General features: G+C 43.7%; 1 protein-coding gene across 1 annotated transcript in view; it reads right to left on the bottom strand.

The window, feature by feature from the left end:
* Window positions 1–3,654: 3,654 nt before the first annotated feature.
* Window positions 3,655–13,258, bottom strand: part of LOC143986826 (uncharacterized) — a 133,785-nt gene continuing 124,181 nt past the window's right edge. The window contains exons 8-9 of the mRNA XM_077485234.1: window positions 6,778–6,939; window positions 3,655–3,813 (exon numbers count right to left, since the gene is read on the bottom strand). Of these exons, the coding sequence (XP_077341360.1) occupies window positions 3,659–3,813; window positions 6,778–6,939 (317 nt within the window). The 3' untranslated portion in view covers window positions 3,655–3,658. The remainder of the gene's footprint in view (window positions 3,814–6,777; window positions 6,940–13,258) is intronic.

Here is a 13,258-nt window from a genome sequence, read left to right as displayed (position 1 = left end):
AGATAAACCAATATTGAACTATTATCTAAATGCATTTGTCATGGGTATTGTGAGTGGGGAGAGTTATTGTCAGTTATTCTATTGTTGTATCTCTATTGGAGAAACGTTTCCTCTTTTCTTGTCATGACAGAAAGTGATAAGAAATCTCCTCAGTAATATCACATAGAGAAAGAAAGGGGATGAAAGTGGGCAGTATGTACAGGAGAGGAGTGTGGGGGGTATGACAGTGGGCAGTATGTACAGGAGAGGAGGGTGGAGGGTATGACAGTGGGCAGTATGTACAGGAGTGGAGGGTGGAGGATATGACAGTGGGCATTATGTACAGGGGAGGAATGTGGAGGGTATGACAATGGGCAGTATGTACAGGGGAGGAGTGTGGAGGGTATGACAGCGGGCAGTATATACAGGAGAGGAGTGTGGAGGATCTGACAGTGGGTATTATATACAGGGGAGGAGTGTGGAGGGTATGACAATGGGCAGTATATACAGGGGAGGAGAGTGGAGGGTATGACTGTAGGCAATATGTACAGGAGAGGAGTGTGGAGGATATGATAGTGGGCAATATGTACAGGGGAGGAGTGTGGAGGGTATGACAGTGGGCAGTATGTACAGGAGAGGAGTGTGGAGAATATGACAGTGGGCAGTATGTACAGGAGAGGAGTGTGGAGAATATGACAGTGGGCAGTATGTATAGGGGAGGAGTGTGACGGGTATGACAGTGGGCAGTATGTACAGGGGAGGATTGTGGAGAATATGACAGTGGGTCAGTATGTACAGGGGAGGAGTGTGGAGGGTATGACAGTGAGCAGTATGTACAGGAGAGGAATGTGGTATGACTGTGGGCAATATGTACAGAAGAGGAGTGTGGAGGGTATGACAGTGTTCAGTATGTCCTATCCTGTACATACAGTCCACAAGAGCACTGTGTGTGTGTGGGGGGGGGGGGGGGGGGTTGTAGTAGGGGAAGTGGCAGAAATGAATCCCCATTCTCATCAGCAAAAATACTTTAAAACTTTAAAACTGAACTAAAGTACTTTGTGTATTTCTTCGAGATCTGTGCAGTAATCCAGTGTGACTGTTACATTTTATACATTGTTGGCAATTGCGACCCCTCTGTATTGTGTGAAGAGAAGTCAGAATTCCTTATTAATAAAGAAAACAGAAATCGTTATATTGGGATTGAAGATTTTTTTTTATTTAATAGCAATTCCTGTGTGGGGTGACATCCTGCCAGTTACAATGAGTTGATGCCGAATGCCGATCTCATCTCTCCACTAATGTCTTCATGGCTTCTCATTTTGAATCTTCAACTTCTGTGAACAGAAAGATAATATTATTACTATTATTAATAATATAAGACTGTCTCAGTGTTCTCTGTACAACACTGTGGTATATGTCAGAGCTATAAAAATGTATAGTAATAAAAATAGTGGTGACTGTGGGGGGGGGGGGGGGGCATTTGACTATAGGCTGTTCTGGTGCAGAGACTAAGTGTGCCAATGAGCCGAAAAAAGAAAGAAAAAAAAAACGCAACACCCCCTGCCTCCATCATGGTAGGCTCCCGCCGAGTGACTCTTCCCATTGGTGACATTTGTTATATAGCTGAGGACGGGGCCACGCGGCGATGCCCTGCTCTGACAACACATGGGCTTCCCCATGGCTTCCCAATGGCATCAGAGGGGGCGGGGTCATCCGTTTACGTCATCGGGTGGCCCCGCCCTCAGCTATATAACAGCTGTCACCAATGGGAAGCGTCACTCGGCGAGAGGCTCTCATGGAGACGGAGGTGTTGCCTTTTTTTTTTCTTTTTTCAGTTCGTCGGCGGCATCATAGAAGATGAATGGACATCGCTGGACATTTACATTTTTTTATCTTTTAATAAAGGACTTGTCCCAAGCTGTCTCTTGTCTTTTTTACAATTTTTGACACTTTTTTTGGTGAAATGGTAGGGATACAATGTACCCCGTTACCAATTCACATAGGGAGGGTGGGATCTGGAGGTCCCCTTGTTAAAGGGGGCTTCTAGATTCTGATAAGCCCCCTGCCCGCATACCCCCACAACCAGCGGGCAAGGGTTGTAGGGATGAGACCCTTGTCCCCATCAACATGGGGACAAGGTGCTTTGAGGTCAGACCCCAAAACACCCTCCCCATGTTAAGGGCATGTGGCCTGGTACGATTGAGGAGGGGGGGCGCTCTCTCTTCCCCCCTCTTTTCCTGCATCCTGCCAGGTTGCATGGTTGGATAAGGGTCTGGTATGGATTTTGGGGGGGACCCCTACTCCATTGTTTTTTCATTTTGGGGAAGGGTTCCCCTTAAAATCAGGTCTGGTATGGATTTTGGGGATCCCTACGCCATTTAAAAAAAAAATTGGCACAGGGTTCCCCTTAATTTCCATACCAGACCCTTCAGGTCTGGTATGGATTTTGGGGGGGGCCCTACGCCTTTTTTTTAATTGGCTCAGGGTTCCCCTTAATTTCCATACTAGACCTAGAGGGCCTGGTATGGATTTGGGGGGACCTCTACACAATTCGGCCTGGGGGGGGGGGGCATGCCATTTTTTTCAATGAGTTTTATCTATATTGCCGAGACCCGACAATTCATTAAAGTTGTGATCAGTTTTAAATGGCAATTTTTCCTTTAGAAATTTAATTTTGCTGTAGTACTGTTCTAAACATGGGAAAACTGTGCCACTTTTCAGGCATACTATAGACACCCCCCAGGTATGATATTTAAAGGAATATTTTATTTTTATTGCTTCACTTTAAGCATTAAAAAAAATCACTTCTCCTGAAAAAAAAAATTTGCATTGATACATGTCCCCTGGGGCAGGACCCAGGTCCCCAAACACTTTTTATGACAATAACTTGCATATACTGTAAGCCTTTAAAATAAGCACTTATACATGTTCGAGTCCCATAGACTTTAAGCCCTTGTACACACGGTCAGAGAATCCGTCGGAATGTGTCCTATCGGACCGTGTTGTCGGATAATCCGACTGTGTGTGGTATGCATCGGACTGATTCCGTCTGAATATCCATCGGACCCAATTTTCCAACATGTTGGAAATATTTTCCGACCAACTGGTTCGATCGGACATACTCCGATCATGTGTAGAGAATTTTGATCGGACCAAGTGCCACGCATGCTCAGATCAAATTCCTAGACCAAAGCTATTGGCTACTAGCCTGAACGTAGTCCCATCGTAACTAAATAACGTCATCACATTCTGAATGATCGGATTTTCCGACAACTTGGTCCGACTGTGTGTATGCAACAGTTTCGGACACAATCCGTCGGACACAATCCGACGGACAAAATCCGACGGATAAAATCCGACGGATTTGGTTGGCAGAATCTCCGACCGTGTGTACAGGGGCTAACGGTGTTCGGGCGGCTTTCGAATTTGTCCCAAACACCGCATATTGTTCGGTGTTTGCCCGAACAGCTGAATAACCAACCAACTTATGCTTGGAACGAACCGTTCACCCATCTCTAATTATTGGTGTGTTTGCTGGTGGTGGGTTTGCTATACTCAGTAAAGCTGTGGACTTCCTTCCCCTTCAATATGGGACAGTGCTTTCTGTGGAGCATTTCATGCTTTGTTTTTCAGAAGTTTAATTTTCCCTATAAAATGAACATGTCTTACCAATGATAACCTACTGTGGGTCTTCACATTTCAAGCCACATTTGTTGCAGCACTTCTTCTTTCCATCACAGTCAGAATCCTTTGCACACATATTATTGTAGCTGGAGTTGGGTTTTAGCATTGGACAATTTAACTTTCCGGTTGGGCAGCTTCCAGGTTTAACAACTGCACAGAGACAGGATTTACTGTAGGTTATAATCATCATACTCTACAGTAGGGATAAGCCAAACACCCCCCCCCCCGGTTCGTCTCGCACCAGAACATGCGAACAGACAAAAAAACATGCAAACACCATTAAAGTCTATGGGACACGAATGTGTAAAAACAAAAGTGCTAATTTTAAAGGCTTATATGCAATTTATTGCCATAAAAGAAATTTGATGACCCGGGTACTGCCCCAGGGGACATGTATCAATGCAAAAAAAGTTTTTAAAACTACAGTTTTTTTCAAGAGTAGTGATTTTAATGCTTAAATATCGTGCCTGGGGGATTCCCTTAGTCTGCCTGTAAAGTAGCACATTTTTCCCATGTTTATAACAGTACCGCAGCAAAATTACACTTCTAAAGGAAAAAATGCAGCTGTAATGTAATGTAATGTATTGCCGGATCTCATCAATATACAGTATCTCACAAAAGTGAGTACACCCCATCACATTTTTGTAAATATTTTTTTATATCTTTTCATGTGACAACATTGAAGAAATTACACTTTGTTGCAATGTAAAGTAGTGAGTGTACAGCTTTTATAACAGTGTAAATGTGCTGTCCCCTCAAAATAACTCAACACACAGCCATTAAAGTGGAGTTCCGCCCATTTAATAGTCAGCAGCTACAAAAAGATTAGCTACTGACTTTTATTAAATCAGACACTCACCTGTCCAACGGTCCAGCAATGCAGGCGCATGAAGCCCCGCTCCACTCCCCCTCCTCTCTGCAGCTCCAGCATTATTCGTGTCGGCACCGGGCTGTGGCTTCACAGCCAGGCGTGCACTGCACATGCGCGAGCCACGCTGCATGCTGTGATTGGCAATCTTCTGGGACCTGTGATGTGTCCCAGAAGATTGCAGGGACACATCGCTGTGACGCCAGGGAGGAAGTGGGAGCTGGCCGCCCATAAAAACAGCGTACCCGCTCTTCCCCCCTAAAAATGACATGGCAAATGTAATTTTCTAGCAAAAAAATTATGATTTTTACATATAGGAGATAAATGTCAGAATTGGCCGGTTGGTAAGTGAAGCAGAACTTTACCCATAACAACTTGATAAAAAAATAATGTTCTTTAGCAAGGAATTCTGCTATCAAAATTAACTAGTGTTGTAAATTGCCTCCAGCATTGTTATGGCCTGTACATATGGTCAGACATTCCGACAACAAAATCCATTGGATTTTTCCCGAATAATGTTGGCTCAAACTTGTCTGGCATACACACGGTCGCACAAAGTTTTTGGAAATTCTGATTGTCAAGGACGCGGTGGCATACAACACATGCGAGGAAGTTCAATAGCCAGTAGCCAATAGCTTCCATCTCGTAAATTTATTCTGAGCATGCATGGCACTTTGTGCATTGGAATTGTCTACACATGAACAGAATTTATCAGATTTTGTTGTCAGAAAATTTTAGATTAGGATCTCAAACTTTGTGTGTCGGAAATTCCGATGGAAAAAGTCTGCTGGAGCCTACACAAGGTCGGAATTTCTGACGACATGCTCCAATCACACATTTTCCATCAGAGAGTCCGACTGTGTGTACAGGAATTATATTACTGTTTCTTCTTGCTGCTATTTTGTTGAAGCCCCGATCCCTTGAACAGCTGTAAATCATAAAACGAACTAAACCCATCGATTTAAAGTTTTCAAAAAACAGTTACATTCATGGAATGCAGGGATCGCTAACTGTCACATTTGCTTATATCCTCAACCAAACTGTCAAACCATTAAATGGCTGGTGCCATAACTGATCACATGTCCAGCAGTTGCAGGTCAAACAGAAGCAGCTTGTCAAGTCACCTGAAGCCAGGTGACAGATGCACACCTTTGGGGACAGGAATGCACCACTAGGGTAGTGGACCCTACGGCTGACTGCTGTAGATGGAGCTCTGGGTGATTCAGGAAAGTAGGTCCTCTGGAGCACCAACACAGATCACACTGGGAGCTAGAGCATGAGATTCCCCAGGGCGCAGAGTCTAAAAGCCAGCAGGTTTTCACCAGGGCCTCTAATGGTGGGAATGGACTTCACTGCAACTGGCTCAAGGTCATGGCCCCCAGGGTCTCCCAGCTCACTCACGGTAGGGTACTGGAGGATAGAGAGGAAGCATGAGACCGGGGCAACAAGGGATAGTCAGAGGATAAGCCAAAAGGTTGGGGCAACGAGCAGACCGGGAGAGTCAAAGAACACGCCAAATGTCAGGGTATGAAACAGACAAGGATAGTCAAGAACAAGCTAAAGACAGTAAACAGAAGCAGACGTAGAGCACACAGCAAAAAGCACACAGGAAGCCAAACACAATATTAAATAATATTTTTTTTTCGGCAATAAATTATTATTTGTATTTCTCATGAACAGAAGACAAAACAAAAGATAACAATGTGGACATTGTTATTCATACAATAAGCTCAGCTGTTGTACATAAATTGGTACAATTAGATGCAATTGATATAGGTTAACAGAATATACATATTTACATTTATTAACGGCTTATACTTTTGCAAGTATATAATCATATATACCAGCCAGCCTGAAGTGATCTAGTAGGACTTAATTTTCTGCTTAAAGTTCCACTTTAAGGTTCATGCACCAGGTGCTTCCCCACACCCGGGGAGCCGCAAGTGCCACATTGAGCCATTCACTTGTTATTCAATCTGTATACAGCACCTGTGGCTCCCGGGGTATGGGATATTGCTGAGAAGTGTATGCTAGGCACAAAAATTCCTACAAATGGTTATGTGCATGCACCCTTAGACAAACATTATGTTAAGGTGTATACCAAGCCAATTACTTTTTGTCTAGTTTGGATGTAGTGGGGAAGGATTAAACCCCAATGTATTGCCCCATCTGAAACCCCTAGGTGCTGCACATGGAGGTTGCTGGGAGGGGCCTTCATTAAAATTTTGCAAGTAAGGTTGACTCACCCACAGGGTCCTTGCATTTGTTGACACAGTACTCACTGCAGCACTTCTGCTGACCACCACATTCTTCATCTGTCTTGCAAGCAGTTGTGTTAATTTTTCTACATACGAAGAACGCGTGGGTATTGGGAATCCCCACATGAGGACACTGTCCATTTTTTTCAGCTGAAAGAAACAGAAAAATGTTTTTGCCATCAATTCATTCACATGCAGTGGTGTCACTAATTTTGGGCATCCACTTGGGGGACGTCACCCCACAGGGATTCCCCAAGTCCTGACTTTGTGATCGAACACTGGAAGAGTTAAGAGTAATGCCGTGTACACACGACCACACATTCTGACAACAAAATCCATGTTTTTTTTTTTCCAATGGATGTTGGCTCCAACTTGTCTTGCATACACACCGTCACACAAATGTTGTCGGAAATTCTAAACGTCAAGAACACAGTGACATACAACATGTACGACGAGCTGAGAAAAAGGAAGTTCAATAGCCAGTGCGGCTCTTCTGCTCGAATTCTGAGCATGCGTGAAATTTTGTGTGTCGGAATTGTGTACACACACGCTCGGAATTTACGAGAATTGATTTTGTTGTTTGAAAATATGAGATCCAGCTCTCAAATTTTATTTTTCAGAAATTCAGACAGAAAATGTCCGATCGAGCCTAAATACGGTCGGAATTTCCAAACCTGTGTACGTGGCATTACTCAGCAGGAGCTGGGACACATAACTAGGAAGCAAATGTAAAAACAAGGCTTGTTACGGGTGGAAGTTAGGACAGCAGAGGACATGTTTCTATCTCTCTTCCATGCTGAGATGGTGGTACTACCGAAAAGTGATTTATGTTGAGTGAGCTCTAAAAGATCAATAGACCCAACACAGTAAGCACAGGATTCTGCTGCCTAAAGAAGAACTAAAGTCCTCAAAACTTACCTCTGCTCTAACAGTCCAATGACCGCAAGATCTCTCATTGGCATCTTCTCTCTGGCTTCTTCCTGGTGCTGATTTTTGGGCATCTTGATTGGCACTGTGTCAGAAATGTAATTTAAACTGTACATGTGCATTTAAAGGGGAGGGCCAGCTGTATCTTTTTTTTTTTAATAAGTAGACTTAACTGTCCAGGGCACACACGATGTTGGCCGCTGAAGCCGACCTGTCCCTCAGCTCTCGGGTCCCGGTGCCACCATTCTATCTAAGGGAAACAGGCAGTGGAGCCTTGCGGCTTCACTGCCAGTTTCCTACTGCGCATGTGCGAGTCACGCAGCGCTTTGTGAGTGGGGCCCGCTGTGTTCTGGGACACACACAGTTCCCAGAACACACTGCACCCCATTCCCCAGAAGACAACACGAGGAGGAGAGAAGACTGAAGATCACCACGATGTAGGAAGAGGCAGATTAGGATGATCTGCCTAGCAACAGGCATTTCTGGTAAGTTAAAAAAAAACATTTATTTTTCAGAACATTTTAATGTAATTTTGTGTTTTAGGGTGGCCCTCCACTTTAAGAAAAAAAAGTTTTATTGCGGAAGAGACATTTACATGTCTCTTCTGTGAGCTTGCCTGTTTACATATATTATTCATTTAGGCTTTAGTTCTCTTTAACAGATGGTAATTTACTTCCGTGATCATCTGCATGTTTATTCATTTTTGAATTTGTGTGCCACAGGCCAAAGGCACAGAGCTAGACAGATTGGCTCTGTGCCTTGTGATTGCTGCGATAGCCAATGACAGTGATCACATGTGTAAACACAGCTTACTTCTCTGCTGCTGATCTTGTGAGTAATGATGCTCCCACTGACCACTAGAGAAAAAGGGGCAACACTGACACTACTGAGCAGCAAGGGGGTACACATGGAGCATATTGACCATAAAAGGGGCACAATGACCACAAATGACACAGACACTTTGTTTCTTTGGCTGTAAAGCAGGGGTGTCCAACTCAATTTCATCATGGGCCACATCAGCATTAAGATTGTCCTAAAAGGGGACGGTTGTATCTGTAAGATTAGATGTCCAGCGCATCCCCTCCCCTTACATTACATGTCAAGAGCCACCCCACCATCAGAAGTTGAGTCCCCTACTCTCCCTAACATCACAGTGCACCCCCTTTCCTTATGCTACTGCTGGGAAGAAGCTGAATGCATTGCTTGAAAGCAGAAAGTAGGGGTCTGAAGGAGGACCAGAGGAGGGTTGGAGCTCTCCTACAGATGCAGGAGAGGTGTGAGGGCCACATGAAATGGCCTGGAGGACCGGATTCAGCCCGCGAGCCTTGTGTTTGACACCTGTGCTGTAAAGGATAGGAGGGTTTAGTACGGTCATGTTGTACACATGGCTGAGCCATTCTTGCTTATTGGAAATAACAGGAGCACAGAGGAAGAGGAAGTGACATCATAACCATGTAGTCCTACCAGAATTTTTTTTTACATTATGCAAACATTTCGGCTGATACTACCACCTACTATTAGAACTAATATTCACATTATAATATATGAAAATGAATGAGTGTTGCACCTTTTTCTGCATAAACAACATGCTTTTAGACGGCTGGATTTCATATGCCCATCTAACCATTTATGGTGCCTGGCTGCCACTCACTGAATGAGGCACAAATGTTAGCTGAGGCTAGAGTGCCCAGCTATAGAAAGCAATGTGTCCAATCACCACCCCATCACTAAACTACTTACCGGAAGACACTGCTTGAAGCAGGATGATCCCGAGAAGGATGGAGAGGGCCCAAACTGTGAATGGTCTCATGGTTGCTTACTGGAGTGATTATGTTTGGTGTAGCTCCATCGCTGCCATTTATATCATAAACTCTAACGGGAGGACAGGAATAGGAACTGGTTTGGTGTGTTAGTTTGCAATATTCTTTATGACGTGTAGAGCGTCCATATTTACATAATATTTATAGTTTATTATTCCCAGCAGCCACTCCAGCTCTTTTAGATCACATATCAATTATTTTTTTATTCCATAATATTTTATTGAGTAAATGTAAATACGCATATTAATTATGTTATGGATTTCTACCTACTCTCTTTCCTCATGTCAAAAATAATTGGTGGATTGGTGTTGGTACATTGGGCGGAAATTCTATTCTTACAACACATGTTCAATGCATTCCTGGTATCACCTCTTACTAAATCCAATGATGTCAGGATTAATCATGGTGGGGTATAAAATATCATGCAGTCCAGGTGTGGAAGCCTTTTGGGAGGGGGCAGAGATACACTCTGCAATGCAAAATCTCCCTATCGGCGTCTATGAGGGCTATAAACCCAGCCGGAAGGGTGTACATGGACGTCTTCCCGTTTCAGTGGTTATACCAAGTTGATGCCTGCACCCGGTATCGCTCTTTTCAGCCAGCGATTCCCTGCACTGTAAGAATATTCATACCGGCAGTTCAGCCGCTTGATTGTTCTTGCAGCCAGCGGGAGGGGACTCCCCCCCCTCGCCGCTCCTCCGGTGCTTCTACCAGCTCGCCTGTGCGAGAAGGAAGCCACCAGTGCTGGAAGTTGATCATAGAGATTTCCGAGGAACAGATGGTCCCTGGTCATCTCTGTGACTCCCAAAGGGCCAGGGCGTGACATTATGACATCATGCCCGGCCTGGCAGTTGTAAATACTGCCGTGTACTCGGCTGGAAAGCCAAGATTGTCCTGTTTTTTTTTTTTTTTTCATCTCAGGCTTCCCAGACTGGAGGAGTTATGTGGGATCTTATTGACCCCACATCTCAACATAAAGAGGACCTGTCATGCCCTATTCCTATGACAAGGGATGTTTACATTCCTTGTAATAGAAACAAAAGTGATAAAAAAAAAATATTTCAACTTAAAGTGTAAAAATAAAAAAAAATAAGAAATTATAATAAACAATAGTTAGATAGTTAGTTAGTTAGTTAGTAAGGTTGAATAAAGACACCAGTCCATCCAGTTGAACCTAAGTAAGTGTCTACAATTGTCCCTATCCCTGTACATTGCACACTCACATTAATCCCTACCCTCACCCTCATAAAAAAAAAAAAATTTAAGTGCCCCCGTCCCAGTAAGCTTGTACGCAGAAGCGAATGCGCCACAAAAGTTGGAGCAAGAGCAAGAATTTTATCCCAAGATCTCCTCTGGAACTCTAAACTGGTAACCTGTAAACATTTTTAAAGCGTTACCTATGGAGATTTTTAAGTACTGAAGTGTGCGCCATTCCACGAGTGTGCACAATTTTCAAGCATGGCATGTTAGGTATGTAATTACTTGGCGTAATATCATCTTTCACATAATACAAAAAAATTTAGCTAACTTGCGTGTTTTTTTATACAAAAAAATTGGGCTAACTTGCTTTTTTTTTAAAAAGTTTAAATTGAAAGTGCATTTGAAAAATTGCTGCGCAAATACCATGTGATATAAAAGATTGCAATGACCGCCATTTTTTTCACTAGGGTCTCTGCTGAAAAAAAAACCTTTCATAATTTTTGAGGGTTCTAGCAAAGAAATTATTATTTTTACATGTAGGAGTGAAGTAACAGAATTGGTCCGGATGGGAAGTGGTTAAGAGCTAGCGGGGGGGCTATACAATACCAAAATCCCTATATTAGTTTTAGGTGCCGCGAGCCTTTAGCCTTCTTTATTCGTCCAGGTGATCCATGTAACTGAGACAGAAATTGATGGGAAATACAAAAATGTACAGCTGTTACCAGAACTGGAATACAGGAAAGTGTCCTTTGGAACACTGTAGTGTAGTTGGCGTGGCACTCCTGGATAAGCTGCTAGGGTATTAAGTAAATGTAGTTTTCTTTGACTCCTCTGTAATCATCAGAGCAGTTGTTGATTTCTATGGGCTGTTCTAGATTTCACAGGCTGCAGGTTTGATTGTTTCCCCATGCATTGTGGAGGCTTCCAGAACAATGAAGGCTGGAAAGTCAAATGGACAGCCTGAATATTTATTGTACTTCAGTCAAACCTAAACCTAAATGTAGCCTGTCAAGACTTATACCCAGGGCCGTCTTTAAGGCAGGGCAAAAGGGGCAGCTGCCCTGGGCCCTGTCATTGTTGTGGGGCCCAAAACAGCTGCCTCATACTTGCCAACTATCCAGGTTTAAATTCCCCTGTCCCTTGAAGTTTTATTCCTATGTTGTGCCCCAATATCTCAATGTGAAGTGCTGCTACTAATGCTGCCCAGCTCTGCCCTATTGTTGTACAGATGACTGTACAGATGACTCACCTGCAGACCCTGTGTTTACATGTAAATAACTGGCATTCGTATGTAAATAGCGGCGACAATACTAAGGAAATAGCTGCGGCTGGCGGTATTGATATGTAAATAAAGGTGTTATTCCTATGTATATCATGCTCCCCTGCTGTGAGGAGGTGATGTGCTGTAACCTCTAGCAACTAATCAGTGAGCTGTAATGTGTGCTGTAACCTCTAGCAACCAGTCTGTAAGCAGTAATGATATGCTGTAACTGCTGGCAACCAATCGCAATTGCTGCCTGATCTCATACAGAAAACTGATTTTAAGTATAGCTGCTAATTATTGTATGTCTCAGAGTAGGTGGAGAGGGAAATTGCATGGGGGGGGGCAAGAAAAATTTTGCCCAGGGTCCAATCTATATTAAAGACGGCCCTGCTTATACCCTGTACACGCGGTCGGACTTTCCGACGACAAAATCTGAAGCACAAATATCCAGGTGAGCTGAGGGGACTTGACATGTCACAAGACAGCACAAGAGAGTTCACAGAACAAATACACGACTTCCCTGCCCTGGGTCAGTCACTAACTGACACTATGATGAAGGACATGTTGGTGACTTTAAGGGGCTCATTATACAGGCACCTGATGGAATGCACAAACCAATTAAAGGCAGAAGTCCCTGCAATGGGGGATAGAGACTGAGTTACATTGAAGATAAAATGGGGGAATTTGCTGCGGCCCATAATGAGCTGGTGGATGCATATAATCAGGGCCATCTTTAATATTGATTGGACCCTGAGCAAAAATGTTTTTGCCCCCCCCCCCCCCATGCAGTTACGGTCTCCACCTGCTCTGAGACATACAATAAATAGCAGCTAGACGCAAAAGCAGTTTACTGAATCAGATCATTACTGGTTGCTAGAGGTTACAACACACATTATGGCTCACTGATTAGTTGCTAGAGGTTACAGCACATGATTTCTGCTTGTTGATTGGTTGTTAGAGATTACTGTACATGAATACTGCTCACTGATTGGTTGCTAGAGGTTACTGCACATCATTATTGCTTACTAATTGGTTGCTAGAGGTTACAGCACATCATCTCCTCACTGGTTGCACACCATGGACTGGGGGTGGGGGAGAGGGGACCCATTAATAGACAGAAAACTCCTAGGGATCCTAGGACTCATGAGATCAGTGGCAGCGCTGGGGGGAGGGGAGGGTGTGATCAATGACAATGCTAATTTTTTTTCCCGACTACCAATATAAAGAGGTGTTTCAACACTGGCCACCAATGTAAAAG

This window comes from Lithobates pipiens, unplaced genomic scaffold, assembly GCF_037356315.1.
Source record: "Lithobates pipiens isolate NorthernLeopardFrog02 unplaced genomic scaffold, aLitPip1_a1.2 Scaffold_18, whole genome shotgun sequence".
Lineage (NCBI taxonomy): Eukaryota > Metazoa > Chordata > Amphibia > Anura > Ranidae > Lithobates > Lithobates pipiens.
This window is presented reverse-complemented; position numbering and strand designations above follow the sequence as displayed.